Here is a 23,854-nt window from a genome sequence, read left to right as displayed (position 1 = left end):
AGCTTCGTGTATTTAGCAACTGCTCTTCCAGCCCAGAGGTGATGTGAGGTTAGGGAATATGCCAGTATAACAGTATGAAGATTAGAGCAGGATAACTAAAAATGACAGAGGAAGAGCAGATGCGTCACATGGAAGCAAAAAGCAAAATATGATTGCTGAGAGTGCTTAGGGCAGAGGTAACTCAGCGTGAGAGAGCAGATGCCTCTGCCAACATACGTTTAGCTACCAAGAAGCCATATGGTGCTCTGCATTGGAGAGGGTCACAGGAGGACCGTGACACAGAGTACAGAGAGGAGACAGGAGCTCTGGTGCTGAACCAAAGTATAACTAACAATAGTACCATCAGGCCTCAGGATGAAGGGAAGGGGGGGGTCTTATCAACATCACAGCTGACTCCACTGGAGACAAGGGGTGAGAACATTTTCACACGAGCTAACAGGTGGGAATAGCTAGGACGGCGCAACTACAGCATATGCGTCAGAGGAAAGGCAGAGAACCTTTCCACCAAAGGTATCAGAATTGACTTATTCAATCTATGATACAGAGCTACAGTAAGTTCTAGCACCCCACTCCCCAACACTATAACGGATCTGTTGAGATTTAGATAAAGTAACCAGAATAAACAATGAAGTGCTGGAGTAAGCATATGTAATCACCCGAGGTGTTTAGTTTAAATCAGTACGATACCTACAAAAATACCAGCCCAGATGATTTTCTTTATTCTAGTTTTGTAATAAGTAATGCTAATAATAAACTGTGACTAAAAGTATTTTATCTACTTATCCATTAAAGACCATAGCGCAAAAACCACATATCTCAAAATGAAATGGAATAATCAAAACAGTCAAACATAAAATAAAATCAGAAAATTGCATAAGAACTGCTCTGTATTAAGCAATGTAAAGAAAGGTGATTTAACTACAGCAAAACTCCTAATATCATCTTTGTCTATACTAGACCTACTGTAATTCTTTTTATAAACTAAGCCCATGAAAACCAAAAATCTCTCTCCTTCTGCTGAGAGTCCTGCCAAAGGTGGGTGGCAATGAGTTAATTTCAGCATACCAAACTGCTCCACAAGCATTTTGAGGTGCATACTTGTCTGTGTGGTCCCTTTTTCAAAACTTTCTTTTTAAAGCTCTGCAACTGGAATTCACGGACCAGGTTCTTTGTAGTCACAGGTTTTAAATTACAGTGAGGGCAGACTGTAATACCATTAGACAGTTCAAACATGAAATCCAAATTACAGCCAGGTGGACTCTAATATTTTGTATAGTTCAGGCAATTCAGCTGTCTCTTTGTACACTATGCCCATTTTTTGTGGCAGGTCAATAAGAATTGGGTTACCATGTTATCGAAAAGGTACTGCTGCTCTGGAATCAGTCCTGAAAAGATCAGCCAGATTCACTGTGGAGTGTGGGGGAAGAGTCTACACTTACAGACTGTAGGAATTTACTTTTTAGTCATAAAGGGTGAAGACTACAAAGGAACCTGATCCAAGTTTTATAAAATCTCAAATGCAAACGATTAAATGTAATTCAGCTATAAACCAGCATTATATCAGCCTAAACCAGCAAACACTGAAGTAATGTAAAACAGCTGTCACTCTGAGATGAGTGACAGCTCTCTGAACCTCTCTGATTTTATACATCTCAATTGTTTGATTCTGCTTGTAAGAGGTGATGTAAAATAATTGGAGGGTTAACATCTTGTTTGTATAGCGCTGCGCCTTTTTACACATCTAGCCTCTTTTATTCTTTTTATTACATTTCAAAGTAATTTGTATGTCTTAACAATGAGAAAGTACTAATCTGAGAGCAGGTGAGCAATACCATTTTCAAGTCTCATTACTTACAGCCACTAAAATACCTATTTTTCACTGCACTTTTAGCTGACATAGAGCTGTCAGAGTTGCTTTGCACCAATCCCAGTAACACCCTTTAACTCTACAAAAAGTAGGACTTTGGTCACATATAAAAGTCCTATACTAAGACATAAAGGCCTAAATGCCTCAAAGTAAGGCCTAAAAGGTTTCTACTGTATATAGTATGTGTCTACCAAAAGTTTCATTAACATCTTAGGCCTCTTTACTCACAGTGGTTTTGTCGATGTGATCTTGCAGGGAGTCGATGAGGAGGTCACCCACTGGCTGCCAGCCTTCCCTCACGTGTTCTGCATCGGCCAGGTGGATGTCCAGTTGGTCCATAACTCCCTGCAAGTCCTGCAGCTTCTCCAGGGCCCTGTCCACCTGCTGCTGCCAACTGCTGGCATGAGCATTCAGTTGCTCCCATTTGTCCTTCACTTCTGTTGACTGTTTCCTGATGGCTCTGGCTACTCTCTGGGCCTTCTCCTCTGGAGTGAGGTCTGTAAAAAACACTACACTTCTTAGGGTACACCAGAACCAGAGAGCTGTAAAGTAGGCTTTTTCTTAATTTTTTTCACTTAGTAAAGTCTATCCATCCATTTCCAAACCGCTTCAACCAATTTAGGGCTGCAGGGGAGCCAGAGCCATTCTCAGCAAACAATGGGTTCAACGTGGGGTACACCATGGGCAGGATGCTAGTCCATCACAGGATACACAGACACACAAACACATACTTGAAACAGGGCAAATTTTCCAAACAGTTAATTAACTTAACAGCGGGAGAAAACTGAAGCACACAGGGGAAACCCAAGCAAACACAGGCAGAACATACAAATTCCACACAGATAGCATTCCAGGTCCAGAATTGAACCCAGGGCCCCAGCTCTGGTAAATGCTGTGCCACTGTGCTGCCCACATTTATAAATAAATGCACAATAATATATATTTTATTGAACTTGAATTACTCTTAGTCTCTATGCAGCCATTGGAAAATATTTTCTCTATTCTTGCTATTTGTAAAGTGTAGAACTCTTGCTTCAGATCTGCATGTGAATTGAAAGCAAGATGCACACTTGATTAAGTGCAAATAGAACTGAGTGGACCACGGTCAGCAAAAACATCCCTGGTTTCTATTACAACAGCACAACCTTTTGACTTGTCAGGTGCATGTGAGCTTTGTTGACAGAAAGCTGCACCACCCTTTCAGCTGAAGCCCTTTTACAGCATGAAGAAAAGATGTCCATGTTCAGGACAAGCGAAAGAGTAAAGTGTACACCACCCCATGGTGATACAAAGGTTACTGCAGTAAAACCAATCTGAGCAACAAATTCATTTTGTCTAGATGTTCTAGACCTCTGTCTCATCCATAAGACTGATATGGAGTGTAGCACTTTAAACTGTACAGTAAAAATTGAAGGCTCTACCTTATTACGTTGCCCAAAATTGAAGGGGAACACCCACAACGGATAATACAGAGTGAGTTAAATGCATAAACACTTTCATAATAATGACAAAAAAAGTGTTATCAGTTAAGAACAGAATTATCCAAGATCTGACTGTGCAAACTGCAGCCAATTGTCGCTTGGATAATAATGAGGTCCAACTCAAACTCATGACTGCAGTGCACCCTGGGCCACTGACTATTTGTTAAATCTGCTCAACACAGTTTGCTGGGTGCTGTATAAAAAGTTGATTTCTTCAATGTCTGAAAAGGCAAAACACACTTGCTGGGCTCACAGTAAAAACTGCTTTAAATTCCACTTTTCAACCCACTTACCTCCAGTGCCCTTTGGCCTATTCAGCAAAAAGACTTCTAGAATCAGCTAGTGGAACAAGTAATGGAGAAATTACTAATCAACTCAATAAGCACACAGGCAACCCTGGCTGGGGACTCCTGTGCATACTGCGTTAATGATACGAGAGCCCAGGCAAGGAAACCTTATCAGTGTAATTACATTTCAATCTACACTGAGTCACAATAAAAAAATCGGCTAACCAGGCAGAGACACTGGAAGAGGCCCAGGATGCTGTGTGCTAAGCAGAAGGCTGATGGGCAGTCCATAATATGCTGTGTCTATGCTTAACGTTTCTTGCCTCTCAGGCAAACGTTGATTTGACAAAACTGTAATTTTTGTTCTTAGTAATACACTTTGAAAAAGATATAGAAAACATACAAATTATTATTAACACATTACTCAAGACCTCCCTTGGCCTATTCTATCTTAACAAAGGTATACCAGTTTTTATACATTTAACAATTCAAAGGTACATCATGGTAAAAAATTCCACATTTTTACACTTAAAAAAGTTCAAATCAACAACAAGATTCTCAGTCCTTGGATATTTTTATTAAAAAATACCAATAGTGTGGCAGAATAATAATAAAAGTATGAACTGGAAGTAGATGAGGAAGAAAACATTCAATTTTCAAGGTATCAACTTTATACATTTGAATTATTCATCAGGCTTTAGAGCTTTCAGTTGATTGTTTAATTTCTTTATATATACTGCATGCATTGGAGTTCATGAAGGAACTACATACTGTTCATTGTAGGTAATTTACCAGGTTGTCCTCAAGGGTGTGTTACTTTACCAAGCTCTAAAAGTTACTTTTTCGCTCCAAGAGTGGAAAGGTCATTGTCCCCATGGTGCAATTGTTAAACAGCATGGGTAAGCCATAATAATAATTGCTTACACTCCACTCAAAGCGCTTTACAGGTAATGGGGACTCCCCTCCACCCCCACCAATGTGCAGCATCCACCTGGATGATGCGACGGCAGCCATAGTGCGCCAGAAAACTCACCTCAAAACAGCTATCAGCAGGGAGGAGAACAGAGTAATGCAGCAGATTCATAGATGCGGATTATTAGGAGGCCATAATTGGTAAGGGCCAATGGGAAATTTGGCCAGGATGCCGGGGTTACACCCCCACTCTTTTCGAGAAATGCCCTGAGATTTTTTAATGACCACAGAGAGTCAGGACCTTGGATTTACGTCTCATCCGAAGGACGGCACCCTTTTTACAGTATAGTGCCCCCGTCACTATACTGGGGCATTAGGACCCACATGGACCACAGCTGGCCCACTAACACCTCTTCCAGCAGCAGCCTTAGTGTTTCCCAGGAGGTCTCCCATCCAGGTACTGACCAGGCTCACACCGGCTTAGCTTCAGTGGGCTGCCAGTTGTGAGTTGCAGGGTGATATGGCTGCTGACATACTGTAAGTACTGTGGCTTAATGCAGTTCTAAATTACATAAGGTGTGGCTGGACTCTACGGAGGGAAACCTGGCTCAAAGCTGAACCACATTCCTGAGATTTAGAAAAAGCCTCTCTCTTCTAATTCTAGATGATATAAAAAGGACTTTTGGTTTGCTTCCTTCTGGATTATAAGACTTGAATTTGGAACATTCCATTTCTCTGAAACACTTTTGGATTTTGGATTCTTTACAAGGTCTTTACAATAAAAACTGTTTCATTTAATTGTACTGCTGTCTCTCGGAGGGTTGGATACATACAGTATATTGAGCAGTTTGCTTCATATTTAATGGAAAAGAAGAACAGATCCACACACTGCAGCACTACAGCACTGGAGTAACCACCTCTCCAGATCTGCAGGCTATAATAACAAATGGGGCTGACAGCTCATCATCTACAGCGGGTCGGACTGACCTGCAGTGCCTCCATGAACGGCAAGCCTGAGAAAAACCTCAAGCTACAGAGAAAAGGATGCTGCTGCTGATCTGTATCATGTCCTACTCGCCCTTGAAAGAATGGATACACGGTAAGGCTGACTGTAGGAGAACTGGGGTGCAACTATCCCCCATTTTTTAACAGAACAAACTCAAAATGTGCTTAAGGATTTGGCACAAAACAAAGCAACTAAATTATAGCAATCAAATGATTATTAACACACTGTAGAATGACTAGACCATGGGGAATGGCCAGAGCCCACTGGTTTGCAGGTTGGATCTACTGTACAAAGGACACCGCCAGTTTGACCTCATACACCTTGCTCAGTGCTGGTTTCAGACAGTGCACAACACATCAGCCTTGAGTGGATCAGCAATTTCATCTGTGGATTTCTGCCACTGGCTCAAGAGTGTATCTCAGACAAAGTCACAGATAGTGTCAGATGGCACAGGCTGCTCAGTATGAGAACCAGGATTTTATTGGCCATCCAGTGAAGAAAAACACAGGAAAAAGATCAGCCCTTGGCTCCAAGAACTAACGATTTCCCCCAATAAGATGAACCACACCTCCTGGAACACTGTGCCGCACAATGAGTGAGATATTGTCTGTTCTCATTGTAGGAAATCTGGACATGTCCTAAAATGTATTTCAAGAAAACAATGGAAGTTGGGTTTCCCGAAACAGAACACTGCTGTTTTCGCGTATGCCTCCTATAAAGGTTGTTTCCAGACATCAGGCAGTTTACATTTAATGTTGACAAGTACTGTCTGTCAAAAAAAAACAGTCAGTTTATGAATTAAATTCTCTTGTAAACAGAAGACATACGAATAAACAGGGCAAACATAAAGGAAATTTAAAGGAAAATGATTTTTACACAAACAGTAAGCAGACTAATTTGACTTATTTGAAATTTAAAGGAAATTAATTTTTATACACATAAGCAGATTAAATTGTTAAATTTTAAAGTTTTGAAATTTTAAATTTAACTGTGTACGTAACTAACACACTATTTATTCAGAAAAATTATGCATGCTCAAAATCTCAGCTCTCAGCTAGTGACATTTTTTTCTGATTTCACCTTATAATGTATTACATGGGCACTACTGCAACCAAAGTTAAATAAAAAATCCTCTTTTAAACCAAAGCTTCTACATTTCCAGATGTCTTATGTAGGTGAGAAATATTTCTAAATAATTGTCATCCTTGTCCAAGTTCCTGGTATCCCAAATAGTAAGGTCTTCTCAGAAAAATAACTTATTGTAACAGCTAAATTGATTCCACTTTACAAATCAAGACTGCTGTCTCAGGAAATGTCACTTAAGAGGGTGATGTATTGCTGGCTGTGCCCTGCATGACAAACACTTAGAGCAACTGATTAGTTTTGAATGACTTGATTAAAAAGGAAAAGGTGATGCAAGGAGGAAGGAATTAAAATAAAATGTGTATGGTCAGCAGAGAAAGGTGTTCCATTACTTGTTGGCAGTAATAAAAACCTTTCAAACAAATGCAGCAGAACCAGCAGACACATGGAATTGTCTTAGGTTCTGTGACCTTGCTCTGTTAAACCCCTTGATGATGAAAACCTCACCCCAACATTGAAGCCAGCATCATACATAGCAGAGAAGGACTTTAATGGCTGATTTAATGATTCTCAATTATACTGGGCATGCTGACTTCTCCACAGGTCAACAAGCACAGAAAGGGGGTGATAAGCAAACCACAGTATCAACCTTATCAAAAACCTTGGAGCACTAGAGCAGATATAACAGAACGTGTCACTTGTCACAAAAGTGAAGTTCACCATGGCAAATCTCAGAGGACTGTCTCCTGCCCCACTTCCAACAGACTCCTAAATAGGTTTTAAGCAATTTTCAATTTCTTAATTATACTGGATCCATTGTAGCTCAGGATTAGTAGAAATAATAATAAAAAAATGACACTGTCAGAACTGCACAAACAAAAACAGCAGAATGAAGTGTTATCAAAGTGAGGCTTGTACTGGAAAATCAAATATCTGACCCAGCTACCAATGGCAAATGGAAACCTAGTATGTTGAAACACATTACCACTGGACACAATAGGCCCCTACCAAAATGAGCCAATCAAGTACCAGGTCTGTGGTCCATCGGTGGTGAAGTGGGTCAAAGCTTTGATTTAAACTGTAGCTTAATTTCTTTAATTATAAAAAAACTGGCCAACAAAAACAGCAAGCATTTGTCAAAAAGCATTTCTGCACATCTGCTTTCAATTCACATAAAATGTGTGCTAATACTGGTTTGCAGCACTGATGCGAAAATGAAAATTGAAATTACAAAGCTATTATGGAACTTCATGTTGGTAAACAGATAAGGTGACAGTATCCAATCCATTGATAAGTAAAAAAGAGGACATAACTGTCTGGGCTTTAAACAGTATGTCTCTTAATAATAATAATAATAATAATAATAATAATAATAATAATAATAAAACTTTATTTTATATAGCGCCTTTAAAGGTGGCTTCTCAAAGCACTTTACAGGATTACAATAACAATAAATAAGAAGACTACAACAATAAATAAGAATATTTCACAAGATAGGACACAATTATGATTACAACAATACAACAATAACAATAGAGGAGACCGTGGAAGGTGGTATTAAGAAGAGCAGAGGGGTGAAGAATGGAACCAGTTAAGTAAAGGCTTTTCTGAAGAAGAAGGTTTTGAGTCTGGATTTGAAGGAGTTTAGAGAAGGTGACTCTCTGATATCCTTGGGCAAAGAGTTCCAGAGCTTGGGGGCATAGCAGGAGAAGGCCCTGTCGCCCATACAATGTAGACAGGCTTGGGGGACAGTAAGGAGGGCAGAATTTGAAGAGCGGAGGTTGCAAGGTGGGGAGTAGGGCGATAAAAGTTCAGACAGGTATTGAGGTGCCAAGCCATGTAAAGCCTTATAGGTGAGCCTGAGGATTTTAAAGTCTACGCGGAATTTGACCGGAAGCCAGTGCAAGGACTCCAGGATAGGAGTTATGTGAACACTTGCACTAGACCTGGTCAGGATTCTGGCTGCTGAATTTTGGACATACTGCAGCTTGTTCAGAGTAGATTTAGATACCCCAGGGAGTAGAGCATTGCAGTAGTCAATTCGAGAGAATACAAATATGTTGATCAGCTTTTCAGCCACAGTTAATGATAGCATAGGGCATAGTCTTGCAATATTTCTAAGGTGAAAAAAAGATGTTTTGACAGTATGCTGTATATGTGGGTCGAATGTTAAGCCAGAATCGAATATAACCCCAAGGTTTTCAATTTTGATTGAAGCCCAAGTACAGAGCCATCTACAGACAGGGTTACAGGACTGGCTTTACGAAGTTGATGGGGGGTACCAATAAGCATGACTTCGGTCTTGTCACAGTTAAGATGAAGGAAGTTTTGAGTCATCCAAATTTTTATGTCAGAGATGCAATTGGATAGAATAGAGACAGCCACATCAGTGTTGGGTTTGGTATGGATGTATATTTGAGTATCATCAGCGTAAAAATGAAAGCTGAGGCCATGTGATCTTAAAAGCTGACCAAGTGGGAACATGCTGAAGAGCAAGGGGCCCAGTATTGAGCCCTGGGGGACACCAGACTTGACAAGACCAATTTCAGACCTGTACCCATTGAGAGAGACAAAGTGACAGCGATCAGTGAGGTAAGACTTAAACCATTTGAGGGCAGTGTCAGAGACTCCAAACACAGTCTCGAGACGAGAAAGTAAGATGTTATGGTCAACAGTGTCAAAGGCAGCACTGAGATCAAGAAGGATGAGTATGGAAAGAGAACCAGAATCAGAAGCTATTAGGAGATCGTTGGTGACTTTGACTAGGGCGGTTTCTGTGCTGTGAAGTTGACGGAAGCCAGATTGGAGGGGTTCGAAAAGGTTGTTTGTCATGAGGTGGTTATGTAACTGAAGTGTGACAGCACGTTCTAGAATTTTATGGAGAAAGGGTAAGTTGGAGATGGGGCGAAAGTTGTTAAGATGTCGAGAGCCATGTTAGGCTTCTTTGGCATGGGGGTAATAGCAGCAGTTTTGAGGACCGTTGGTACAATGCCGGTGCTCAAGGATTCATGTATTATATTGAGGACAATGGGACAGAGAGAAGAGAAACAGGACTGGAATAAAGTGGTGGGAATGGGATCTAAAATAGATGTGGTGGGTTTCATGCGCGTAACTAGTTTGTTTAGGGATGCTGAGTCAAGAAGAGAGAAGCTGGAGAGACGGGAACTAGAGAAGTAGGATGAGGAGGGAGGAGGTATGGAAATTATATCCGTAGTGGAGAGAATGTGATGCCAGATGTTGTCAATCTTAGAACTAAAGAAATCTAAGAATGTGTTGCAAAGTTGTGATGAGACAGGCAATGTGGTGGGGCAGTTAGTTTGGCTTGAGCAGTCTGTTGATGGTGGAGAAAAGATGTCTTTTCTCTTATATTTCTCTTATAAATCTTTTACTATATCTCACAATTTATTCTATCTTATGATTATAATCTTATTATAATACATTTTTCATAAGTAGTTGTGAGAACATAATGTAAATATACTTGGAAAAAATGCAGAATCTACTGTATTATTTCAGAACAGCTTCTAATATACCTACAACTTCCCATGATTCTCCTCATAAATCAATGTTGATGCTGTGAATCATCTGACAGTGGATAAAATCCTTTCTCCTAACTGACACACTTTCTGTGTTACCTTGGAGGGCCTAAGGCAGCCTATCCCTCTCTTTACTGTGATATCATAGCCGAAAATGGACAAAATTCATCAATGCAAGCTTTGATCAGATTTACACAATGTGCTTCTAATTTCTAACAGTGCTCCTAGAGGAAGTTGTGAGTTTTACATTCTCAGAAGAAAGGTTTAAAGATAGGAGTTCAAAACAAAATATTGTAGTAGAAGCTCAGACTCTGTTTCTTCCTATTGTCCATTAATTCATACCAAAAACACTCAATTGCTTCATTAACTTATTAATCATCAACTTTATCACACTTAAGTGTTTACTTTTCAGTGGTATTGTAAAAAGGTTATTGTCAGTTAGAAACCTGACAATGGGGTCGTGTCACTAGCTGACTATACCTGGGATTCCCCAAGCTGTGGCACACGATTGCCTGACTGTATGGTGGGATACTCAGCCAGGGCTCTCTCAGCTCTTGGAGAAACAGCGATTCCAGTGGTGCCATTCATTCCATTGAAAGCTGGACCTCTGGTAAGGGACTGCGGAGCCTGGGCCAAGAGGCTTCAAGGTAGGTCTGTCTGAGGAATCAACACCTCCTTCTTCTCTCCCCTGCCAGGTTGCAGGGATTGTAGCTGACACGTGACCACCCTGAAATGGCTATTTCAAACCAGGTGGGTATATCAAAAATAACTACAAATTAAAAACATTTTGACCCTTTAACACTGTAGAATTGTAGAATGACCAGGGTCAAGAGTGGGTAGTAAACCATTCTTGTAAATTCATGCTGCCACGAGTATGACCTTCTGTGCAGCACATTATTGTCTGCTGTAATATGTCCCTGTGACAGGGAAGCACACACACTCACCTGTTCTGGGCTGCAAGGTCCTCCGTGGCTCCTCAGGCCCTTCAATGGGTTGGTCAGCCAAGAACATTCTGGCCTGGTCCAAAGTGTTCACCACCATCAGCTCTCTGTCCTTCAGCTCAGCTCGCAATGCCTATGAGAAAAACATATTAGGAGAAAAACCCCATAAAACTTAGTAAAGCAAATGTTAGGTTGCCTTCAACAAAATCCTGCTGAAAACAGCTGTCAGAATCTAAAGCATGCAAACAGACATACAAGAGGAAATGCTAGAATATCAAGTAAAAAAATATTTATCAACTATTTGTTTAAGTTGTTACCAGAAAAGTCAGTGAAATTAGAATGAATGTCTAGGGTCTACCATGAGACTACAGTTTCAAATGGAAAACAGTTACAGCCTATAAAAAATGCATACACAAATGCACATTCATACAAGTAATATTTTACCTTACAAGAGATTAACCATTTACAAGAGATGGTAATGTCATGCAATCTATTAAATATACGCTTACATATTGTGGAGTCTGCATTATCAATTTTACAATACAATACTTTTTATCTTTATAGACACATTTGAGATCTCACAAAGATTTTATGAAAAATCAAACAGAAAAGGTGCCTTAATATTTCAGCTGCATCAGTATTAGATACACTTCTAATTCAGGTGCTGAATTAAATTTGCCAGGCATAATAATAATGTTGCTTTATTGGCCCTTTACAATTTCTTGCATTAGGAATTCATCTTTTCGCATACCCCAGCTTGCTCTCCATGAGACACAGACACACAGACAGGGTTAGAAACTTGGGGTCAGAGCACAGGGTCAGCCATTGTACAATGCCCCTGGAGCAGTTGGGGTAAAGGGCCTTGCTAAGGGGCCCAACAGAGTAGAATTCCTCTGCCGGCTGCGGAATTTGAACCGGCAACCTTCCAGTTAGCACAGATCCTTAGCCACAGAGCCATGCCAAAAAAAGGTCAACCACCAAAACCTTAATTACTTTGTGAAATTTATGTTTCAATTATAAAAATGTATAACGTTTGAGCTTGAAAAAATCTGAATGCATTTAAAAAAAGTGAATTACTACAGTCAATATTTCTGTAAATCTGCACGCAGAATTAGCTAATCTAATGTGATGCATTTGGATTCACAAACTAATAATAATGATAATGTTGCTTTATTAGCCCTATACAATTTCTTGCATTAGGAATTCGTCTTTTCGCATACCCCGGCTTGCTCCCCATGAGACACAGACACACAGACAGGGAGAGAAGCTTGGGGTCAGAGCGCAGGGTCAGCCATTGTACAGCGCCCCTATAGGCAACATGTAACTGAAGACATAAAAAAAAACCCAATATAGTCAACAGAAGATGTGTGTGCCAAAATTCAACTGAATAATACTCTATGTCACCAGTCAGCGGAGCGACACACGTGTCACCAGTCAGTGGAGCAACGCACGCGTCACCAGTCAACAGAGTGATATTAATTTTAATGATTAATGCTGGCACTTTCTAATTAATAAAAAAAAAACATGACAATGCAAAATACTACAGTATATTTAAACAATAAAGATGAAAAAGGTTGTCATTTTTAAAGGGTCCAACTCAAATTGATAACAATGCTACAGAATTGATAACATGCTACATCACAACATCCATTTACTGCTTCAGTTACTTTTACACAATTGTGAAATGATAGGCCCGTACGATAGCGACTGAATTGATTTTTTAGTCCTCCTTAGAAGCATTGATTTAAAACTTGTAGTTTTACAGCATAACCTTATTTTGTTGTAGAAAACCAACCATTTGTCATTTGCAAGAGGCAAGAGTTACAATCTTAATTTAAATGCATGGTAAACAGCTTTCACCAGTTATTCTTGGTGGACAATACAGAAGATCATTAAGAAATTAAAATGCAGTATAAAGAGGCCCTCATGCTCTTGTTTCTTTTACCAACAACATAGTACAGACACATCATTAAGTATGCATAGCTTCTCTTGACCATGCTGCTTAACAATATAATTATTAAGACACGCTTTCAAGGTATTAACGGAATCACAAGGAAACACACACGTGAAAAGAAGTGGGGGGAAAAGCAAAACAACTCAGTCACATAAAAAGATGCAAAAATGTTTTCTATAGATCAGTTAAGATGCTGATGACAATTTCACTGAAATGCACACATTATATTCAGTCTTTAAAGATTCTGAGTTCATCACGCAAAACTGAATATTTTTACTTGACTGTGTGATCCAGATTTACACTCAATCTAGGGGCAGCCCTAGCACAAAGTAGAACTGCTGCAACTGTCACTGCTCTCCTGACTACTACAGTAAGTATTCCAAAGAAAGTTACAGCTTTACCAATATTAAGACTAAAAATGCAGGTAACTTATGTTTCCTCTACCTTGTCATCTCAATAATATAAATAACACTTTCTATTGCCTAGAAAAATTCTGTTTTTCTCATACTTTTTAAATTAATTTTGTAAAACATACAAAAATACCAAAAACAAAACAAAATGATTGCTCACACAAATGGTTTGGAGAAGGGGGGGTGGGGGGGTGAGTAAACAAGTTCAAAACAACAAAAAATGCATCTAAGATGTTTTTATCAGCAAAATGCTAAGATTCACAATTTTTAATTACAACAACACAGTGTGCACTTTCTGTATGCCTTTGTGTTATAAACACAGAAGAAGACAGGTTACATATCTAATTCAATTCTCTTTCTCTTTGTATTACAACCTGCCTTGACAATAACAAAAGACAATAACAGAAATGTTTTTGTTTTTGTGTTGTAGATGTTATTTTTCCTTGCCATGAGAAAGAAATGAAGGAGGATTTCAGGACTAAGAAATTGTGAAGTTCAGGACCAACACCAACCTAGCTTCTCTGAAAAAGCAATGATTAATAATTGTTTTTTTTCTGACAGCCCTGAGAATTTCCTATTCAGGGATGTGCGATTGAAATTTAACAAGAGGATCAAAAATGACAAATTGTCAATGTGTGCTTTTGAAAGATGTTCCAGAAAGGCATCTTTTGTAATAATTAATGGAGAAGGAAAAGTGAACCTTCAATGAAGAGAGTTTAGGTTTGAGACATTTTAATCAGCCAAGATGTTTCAGAACACTATAAATGCAGTACAGCAAATATTACCGTAGCAACCACAGAAATAGATTTGCTGGAGTATACACCATTGTCACAGTCTGCTCCCCAAGTTAATGGGATTGCTATATTGCTAAGATTCCTTTCTTTAAAAGCACAACATCTCACCTCACCAACACTTGGAATTGAGGAGTCTTCTTCCTACCATTGAGAAGGTGTCCCTGGTAATTTTGGAACTGTTCAGCTCAATATAAATCAAATTCGCTTGATACTGCTTCTAATACCTCATCATTTTTATTCAGTGCATTAGTCAATGGGATTAAATATATTCCACAATAGACAGGATGAAACAATTATCAGATAAAAGGGGGCTGTATTCAAAATAAAGGTCTGTATTATTTTAATGGGTTGAAATATAAGGCACTTTGGATAAAAGCTTCATACTAATAAGTCTTTGATAATAAGTGTATTTCCAGAATTTCCTAGTTTCTTTCACGTGCCTAAGAAACAAAAAGTTATATAAGAAGGCTAGGTCCCTTGGTATAAAGAATAAATAGCATTATAAAGCTTGAGTTGTACAGGTGAAACATTATCTTAGGTTTTTAGGCCTTAAATTAAAGACATTCATATTATTTGCTTATGTGCATTCCATGTCTTAAGTAGACAGCTACTGTATTTGAGCATATGCGATAATCAGTCACAGTGGGGCCATCAATGAAAACATGTTCTAATGAAATGTAATGAAGAAAAGTAGACTCCTTGAAGAGATCTCTGATACTTTGTTGTGGTGTTGAGCACATTATAAAAAGTATACACTGCAATCAGATTTATCTGTCTAACAGACTCACTCTGACATAATAATAATAATAATAATAATAATAATAATAATAATAATAATAATAATAATAATAATAACAATAATAATAATAATAATTCCTTACACTTATATAGCACTTTTCCAGACACTCACTCAATGTGCTTTACAGGTAATAGGGACTCCCCTCCACCACCAATATGCAGCATCCACCTGGATGATGCGACAGCAGCCATAGTGCACCAGTACGCTCACTACACTCCAGCTATCAGTGGGGACGAGAACAGAGTGATGAAGTCAATTCATAGATGGGGATTATTAGGAGGCCATGATTGGTAAAGGCCAATGGGAAATTTGGCCAGGACGCTGATGTAACACCCTTGTTTTTTTTCGAGAAACACCATGGGATTTTTAAAGACAGAGTCAGGGCCTCAGTTTTATGTCTCATCTGAAGGACGGTGGATTTACAGTATGGTGCCCCCTTCATTGTACTAGAGATATATGACCCAGACCACAAGGTAAGCACTCCCTACTGGTCCCACTAACACCTTTTCCAGCAGCAACCTTAGTTTTCCCAGGTCTCCCATCCAGGTACTGACCAGGCTCACACCTCTTTAGCTTCAGTGGGTTGTCAGTTGCAGGGTGATATGGGTATTATCTTGGTGATATTATCCTATAAAGCACACATCTAAATACATAGTTTTGCAAACAACATTGCAAAATCCCTCTATTTTCCCTCAACACTATTTTGACTGGCTAAAAAAGGACCATCTGTTTAAATAAGCTTAAAAGTGGAAACTTTCAGTTCCAGCTGAGTGTTCACTGATGTCAAAATCATTACAAGACATTACAAAGTACTAAATTCTGAAAATGAATGAAGGAACACAACAAATCTAGTATCATTACACCTGTCCCATTTATCTGTCTTTTAAATGCAGTAAACAATTCACTACAACAATCTCACATTACATTAGATGTTAAATACATGTTCCTAACATTATTACAACAAAAACTACACCATTATGATGGAGTCTGCTAGCAGAATCTGTATGTTACTCTGTATCCATATAGTGGTGGGAGCTGTGAACTCCTGCTGAATTCAGATGCTAAACTCTAAAACCTTCACATTTGCTTTAGTACAGATGCTTCTCCCTCTCTGTGCTGAACTCCCATCTTCAACATTTGCATGTAAGATACTGCATGCTTCATTGTTTCAATCTGAATGAATTTGCTTAAAAAATTACAATTATAATAATGAGTGAACCTTCAGGGAAGCACAGTGTTATGGTGTCCTGGATTTGACTCTGATTTGGGATGCCTTCTGTGTGAAGTTTCATTTTGAACCTCCTCCCATGCTATGTTATCTACATTGTTTTTATGTTTGTGTGTTTCCTTGGTGAATGACTGGCATGCCGTATAGGGTTCCCAATGCTGGTCCTGGAGGACCACAGGCCTGCTTATTTTTTATTCCAGACAATCTCTCATTTACACATTTGAACCACTGACTGACTTAGTTATATAATTAATTTAAACTATTTTTCTTATCACATCACACCAGCTATTCCTGATTTTCAAAATGGCTCGGGATACGGTAGGCAAGGATTTTTGCTTTTTCCAAGTTTAATTTCAAGCGAAAATGGTATCAATTTCGATTGGAAGTGAATAGGAAAGAGATTCTTCATTACCCTGGTGCAGCAGGCTCACCCTCAGCTACAACTGCTAGAAATGCCTTTCTTAGTAAGGAAACTAGTGCAAAGGTCAGGGTTAGGACACAATCTGATAAGTGGTTTTGATCTCACTTCACAATACTTCTGAAGAATACTTAGCTGTAAAATCCTAAAGTAAAATAAAATCTGTTTTTCTTCTTTTTCTACTGCTGGTTAACTGAAATGACTGTGATGATTATCATCTGGTCAGCGGTGTCATCACACATCAGTGACCTATAAATGCACAATGATGGTCCTATTAAACTTGTAAAAATGTATCTCAGTCGAAAAGCATTAAGAGCTTTCATTTTTTTTGCTGCTGTTCTTTTAAACTGAGAAGAAAATATATATTTTAAAATGTCCTATGAACTGTTATCATCTACATCATGATACAAAGGCCAGAACATGTAATTCATTAGCAATCATTATTCCAGCATGCTTATCTGTCTTATTTATATTACTGGATATGTGTTATGTACAATGAATTACTGGAGTCTGGCTGCTGCTCCTCTCGCCAGTTTTCATTTCTACTTTTTATTTTTTTCCTTTTTCTTTTTCCTCTGTCTCCCTAGTTTTAATTTATTTAATTCCACTGATAACACATTGGCAGTTTTCAGTAACAAATTAGACCCATCTCCTAAAATTGATTAAATAATATGAAAACTCCATCATAAATGAATTTTCAGTATTGTCTCATTTTTTTTGAAGCACTGAGGGCAAACATTACAACACTTATCAGGATTAAATTCTTTTAATTGGAAAGATTCATTAAGAACAGAGAGAAGAGAGGATGGGGGGCAAATTAAAAATCAATGAGTCACCCAGAATAATCCACACTAATAGCATAATGGCTGAGGTTAGGGCATTGACTCCACCCTTTTAGTTACAGGATGTAGTATTTTATATCCACAAGCATTCTCTCCTTTTACAATGAAGTAATCAGAGGAAGCAAAGTGTGCCCTTACAAGGAGAAGGTTAAAAAATAGCAGATTTAGACTTTTCCTGCGACAAGATTTTGTCCTTGGTGATGAGGCAAAGGTTTGGGAATGTTGCCTAATTTTATAGTACCCAAGGATTTCTTAATTACTATGGAAATGCTAAGCCTAAAAAACTGCAGTATAATTTCACTCACTGCCAGTTTACATGACAAACTTTTTTTTACAGCAGTTGATTTTTGCTAACGTACTTTAAAGCAATGTATATATGCACAAATACAGCTCTGAAGCACATTTTCAATTACATTGAAAGCATCTTTGTTTGGAGCTGAGGATACTTAAGACAGCCTCCAAACAAACCCTTATTACGGTAAAAGGGTATGTATAAAAGAAATTCCCATTAGTTATTCTGACAGACTTAAAAGCAAATACGTGCAATTCGAAAATTACAAACAATGAGACAGTACCACTGAGTGGTACCATGAAAATGGATTACCATCAATATGAATACAGAAAAGACTGAAACTAAAAGGAGTTTCACAGAAATATTAGAAATATTAATGTTAACTGATTCTCATACTGCATATGTGGAACAGCACATAAAAGGAAACACAACCATATGAAATATAAAGATCCTTTACTGACATAGAAAGTTATTAGATTTATGTTTTTTTATTAGAAACCGTGTGTCCAGTCAAGGGTAAGGCCCTGATGTACTACTATATTCTGTGCCACTGAGCTACAGTATTAGTGTCATGGGACTGAGATACATTTAGATGTGATCAAAATGTGATCTGACTGACAATGCAGAATACTAAACAGGATGTTAATGAGCATCAAGAGTTCCAAATAACCTACTTCCAGTCACTAAGGGGTTTGCTATAGTTACTGGAAATTATATCAAGAAAGGCTGCAGAAATCTCAGTGATACTTTTGAAGAATAAATATTGCATGATAAAGAAAGACCAAACATTGAATGAGTAAATATGTATATAATTTGTAGAAGCACTTGTTAACAGGTGACTTTACCCCTCATCTCCAGCTACTTGCTGTTTAAATTCAACGGACTGCTAATTCTATATCATCACATGTGCTGCCTGCTATGCACCCTACATATAAATCAGGACTCTGCTTCTATTAAAAAAAAACATTTTAGAAATGCTTTTCTAAAATGATTTTTACAACTATCCATTACCAGAAAGCTACATTTCCTGGCAAGAGTCAGAGTAACCTGGAACCTCTCCCATGAGCATTGGGCTAAAGGTGGAACCGAGAGCATAAGACTGCCCTCCCTCTGGATGAACAATTTCAGCAGAGCCATGAAGACACAGCACCTATTTAAAATAGTCAGTCAAACCCAGCCAATATGTCTCTGGAAAGTGGGGGAAAAAGCTCAAGAAGAAATCCACATGGACAAAGGACAAAGAAAGATCTCACACTCACATTGCAGACAGAAGGTTACCCAGTCTTGTAATTTTAGCTATGATGCTGTCTTAAACATCTTAAAACATATTAAAGTAAGTTTTAGTATCATGACACAGTCAAAAGTAGGGTTCCACTTAAGCTTAGTCACCAAAGAGTGTAAAAGAAGGTTTAATTGAGATATTCTGTATGGACATCACCTTATTAAACAAACTGGGTCCCATTTTTAAAGCCTGCTGAGTTTCTTCTCAGGGAGCTTTTATGTTGAATTGTTTATGAAGGTTTGGGAGGGATAGGAGCAATTAAATTCTCCTTCATCTCCGATACTCAAATGCAAAATTTTGAGAAAAGCTCCAAATCTCAGTAAGCCCCTCTCTAATCGTTATATTCCTCCTTCAGCTACGCTCCTCCTCCCCACCACAATGTTTGCGGCTACCCTTTGTTAATCCCACACTCTTTGAAGGGGTTCCACAGGCCACATGGTTGACCCTAAGGCAAAAAGGTTTGATTCCTAACTTCTCAATAAAACCCCTAAGTTCCTTGCTGATTTGCGTTATTTGGGAAAAATGTATTACTAAATACACAAAATACAAACAGAAGTTGAAAATACAAAATTCATATTGACACAAAGCACAACTATGCTATATTAACTACAGATTAAACCCTCTTTGAGACTACCTATCAGGAAATAACAAAACTGCAAGGAACTTAAAGGTCACATTTATTTTCACAAAGATCATCTATATGCTGAATCCACAATATGAAGCTTAACCAAATGTTGTGGTTCAAGTCACAGCAACCTTGGCAGAATTATTTACTGCAGCTATAAGGAATACTGTCATTTACAGCAAGATATACCTTACACAATCACAAGGGGCCTAAATGTCCATCTTATCCCCCACATGTCCCTTGCTGATAAGGTAGTAAACAATTGATAAGATCATGTGGAGGCCTTTAGTTATTTTCAGCTGTTTCTATCAAAGAGGTTATGTGAACCTTACAAACGTTAGAAAAACTATCTCATAATTTTGACAGACAGCCTGTGGTCTGTGTGCATCATTTCTTTGATTAAAAGAACCTACTTCATGCATGATTTTACATTATCAACATTTTATCTGGTGATGTCAGAGTCAATTGCTCTGCTTCTTTTGAGAAGCGGAACAGCCATCTGTTTCAAATGACATTTACTTTCCTGCCAGACTAGACTAGATGTTTCCTAACTGCCAAATTAAAGCAATTAACCATTAATTAAGTCTGAACTTTAATTAAGCATTAAATTCAATTAAAGTGTGTTAGGTATTTAATATCATTAATCAAAGATGTTGTATTATTTATTAGGACTTGAAACAGCTAAGATTGTCTCATTGTGGCCTTCTGCAATTATCTTAAAGAGTTAAGCTATCTTTTCCATTTGAGCCTTTTGAAGAAGTACACATTGTTAAACAAGTAGCAGTCCAAAGCAGTGTTTAACATTGCCACACTCTTGCACTTAAAAACATGTGTGTTCTTTACATTTCATACGTTTCATCCTACAAATCATAAAATATTGTGTATAATTAAATATAGGAGTAATAATACTTATTATAAACAAACCAGGATGGGAAAAAAACAACTAGAGAATATAACAAAATCATTAATAATCTAGGAAGCAGTGCTCAGAACACTTAATTTTGTCACAACCTAAAGAAATTACATTTGTCTGTTATTTCTTAAGTATGGTTTCACTATTAATGTAACCTATTCCATTCCTTTCCTGTCACATAGCAAATGAGGATTTATTGTGATTTTTCTGTTTTTGTTCACAAAGAAGATGTTATTGAAAACATTTTTCCTTAATTCTAGCATGCTATATCAACAACACAGAACAACTGAACTTTATATTTGCCTTAAGACTTAGGATAATAAAACTCAAACTCAAAAAGATATGCTGTAAGATTCACTAATTTATTTATTACAGTATCTTCATATCTCTTAAAGAGCCTGAAAACATAATTTAATTGGTGTTAAGTGAGGTACTGTTAAGGATTAGTTATTCAATGACAGATCAAATTCTTAGTTCCTAAACCAGCCTGACTTTTAATTCCAAAAATCAGTAAGAACTCATCCATTGTCTATAAATCAATACACTTCAAGGGCAGTGACTGTCTAGGAGCTGAAGTGTTCTTTTGAAGTGAGAATGCAATCCTGTCGTCTTACACACTATTCAAGCTTATCTTGTCCAAACAGTGCTAAAGACAGTCACTCAATTTGAAAGCATCCAAAAGCCTTGTATAAAAGATAATGGCTTAGTTCCAATAATCAAGTATGTGGTACTGTATATCATTTTGTTCATAACAGTAAGTGTCACTGCAGCAAATGTTTAATTGTTATGGAAAAACTGCAAGATATGGATAGCTCCATAAGCCCACTCAGTACAGGAAATAGCTCAAACATCTTCATCAGACAAACCCATCAATACTTACAAAAGATAATTCTACAATCGCCAGAAGAATCAGAAACTAAGGGAAGTTCAGAATTCTAGATAAAGTCATTAAATAACAAGGGAAAACAATAGCAATGCTATAAAAAACTAAATACATAGCTCTGGGAAATTTGGCCCTGGTGTGTTCTTGTCTGTCTCTCCCCTGCAATGGAATGACATCCCATTCAGGGTGTATCTCACCTAGTGCCCTTTGCTTGCTGTGTTACACTCTGGTTGCCCTATGACTCTGAATTGGATGAAGTGTTTAGAAAACGAGTAGATGGATGTATGGACACATAAACCTACAGTATTTTCATTGTAGTTTTCCCACCTTTTGCTTCCCAGCGCCGCAGGTGCCAAGAGGTTTTAACCAGTATTTAACATGGATGCTTATTAAAATATATTGTTAGTGAAGTCAACAATATATTTTTAACATTCGGTCAACAGAGGCTAGACATTTTTAAGTTATGTGATAATGAAGCAATACTATGAAGAACACAACCAAATAACCCAAAGTGATTAATTTTGTCTTCCTACAGTATGGCAGGGCTCTGAAAGGAGGTACATCTGCTACTTAGGTAGTGAAAACTCAGTGAAAACAAGATTGTCCCCCCAGCTAGTGTTGTTGGAGCTCATTATCTCAGGACAAATCGAACTAGTGAACAGGGCCTAGCATGGTACTGAGCTCCCCCACTAAAGGTGAGCAAGATGATGGTGGATCATTAGGAGGCACAGTTCCATAGTGACAGACAGCCCCAGCTGTGCCCTGCTGAGCTGCAGAATCTAAACACCACAGGCTAGTGGGAGCCAGATTAAAGTGCTTTAATAAGTATTCTATTCATTCCATCCACCATCAAGACATGGGAGTTTGATGGTATGAGATTCATAGTTCTCTCTACTTGGTTTACTGGGGGACTATGTGAAATAAAGCATTTTATAAAGTTGTTTAAAAAAATGCCCTTTCCACGCTTATGTTGATCCCTGTAAAGCCAAATCCTCTAAGAAAGACATGGTAAATAATCCATGCTTGATAGATTTACTGTATGCCTAGCTTGGAAAAAAATGTCACAAAACAATCGGCAGAACAATCTAAAAAAGCATTATGTAACAGAATATGATTTGTAAATAGGAAACAGGCAAACAGACTTGTTCTGAGTGAATATAATTTTTTTTATTTCAATTTAACAATCTGCTTATTTTTACAATCTACAGCTACCAAATGGCCTAGAAAGCCCACACCTTCTCCTTGTCTGTAACTGTACCTATTTTCTTACATTCTCCCACTTATTCTCAAATACTTTTGCACAATCAAAATAACTCCTCACTGAGAATGAAAATGATTGCTTTTAGGACATACAACAGTGCAGAAATATTCATCCTTTTGTGGTCAGCACATGTGCAACAAGTTGATTTAGCTTAATATTCCATTGTCTCTGAGTAATTTCCATTACATGTAGACTGATTAGCAGTTCCACTACCAATTTAATTCAATTCCTTATCTCTGATCGGTAATTAAGTAGTATGTCAGTTAGCTCTCAGATGTAGAGATGAATTCTGGGAAAGCAGTTGTGAGACCTAAAGTTATAATTACCAAAAGCAAAATACATAATTATGTAACTTCAGCCCAAATAGCTTTTTTTGCGATTGTGGGATGATTCCTTTTGTTTGTTGCAAAGGTGTGTCCTGATTTGTCTCTCACTATGTACTCTCTAAAGAAGCACAATACTTCTCCCCTCTCGTGAGGCTGCACTACCTTTGTCTCTTCTGGCTTTTATTCAAACTGAGTTTTTATTTAATAAATCTTATTGGCCCATTAATTGAACATACTGATTTATTTTAACACCACACTCACAAATCTCCTTTACATGTGTAATTTCCCAAAAAGTGAGCAGAAAAACTTCAATTTGGTTTGAAATGGTTATTATCCCAGCTTTCAAAACCACTCTTATTCATTAATGATTTGCATACACAGGTGGGAATGAGGCTTACAAATGTTTCAGAACAGGTTTTAACATTAACAATCAAGGTGAATAGCATATCTAATAAAAAATAAAAAAGGCTTATCAAATATCTAAAAAGAATAAATAATGTTTTTTAACTGTATACTGGTAAATGAAAAAAAGAAAATCATTAAACTTTTACATTTTAAAAAGAAGTATTGGCGTGTTGCCTCTGCATGTGCTGGAGACCAGCAATTATTGCAGACTACTACACATTTTTTATCTGCAAAGTAACTGATGATAAATGAGCACTTTAAATATTGACAACTTGAAAATAAATAAATAGTGGGTATTTATCAGGTATATTG

General features: G+C 37.8%; 1 protein-coding gene across 9 annotated transcripts in view; it reads right to left on the bottom strand.

Moving 5' to 3' along the window:
• utrn (utrophin) overlaps positions 1 to 23,854 on the bottom strand; it is a 292,295-nt gene that overhangs the window by 84,179 nt on the left and 184,262 nt on the right. For all 9 annotated transcript variants that reach the window (XM_015347666.2, XM_015347699.2, XM_015347693.2 and 6 more), the window contains 2 exons: positions 11,114 to 11,243; positions 2,096 to 2,364 (listed from right to left, as the gene is read on the bottom strand). In XM_015347666.2, the coding sequence (XP_015203152.2) occupies positions 2,096 to 2,364; positions 11,114 to 11,243 (399 nt within the window). The remainder of the gene's footprint in view (positions 1 to 2,095; positions 2,365 to 11,113; positions 11,244 to 23,854) is intronic.

The sequence above is a fragment of the Lepisosteus oculatus genome, chromosome 2 (genome assembly GCF_040954835.1).
Source record: "Lepisosteus oculatus isolate fLepOcu1 chromosome 2, fLepOcu1.hap2, whole genome shotgun sequence".
NCBI classification, from domain to species: Eukaryota; Metazoa; Chordata; class Actinopteri; order Semionotiformes; family Lepisosteidae; genus Lepisosteus; species Lepisosteus oculatus.
This window is presented reverse-complemented; position numbering and strand designations above follow the sequence as displayed.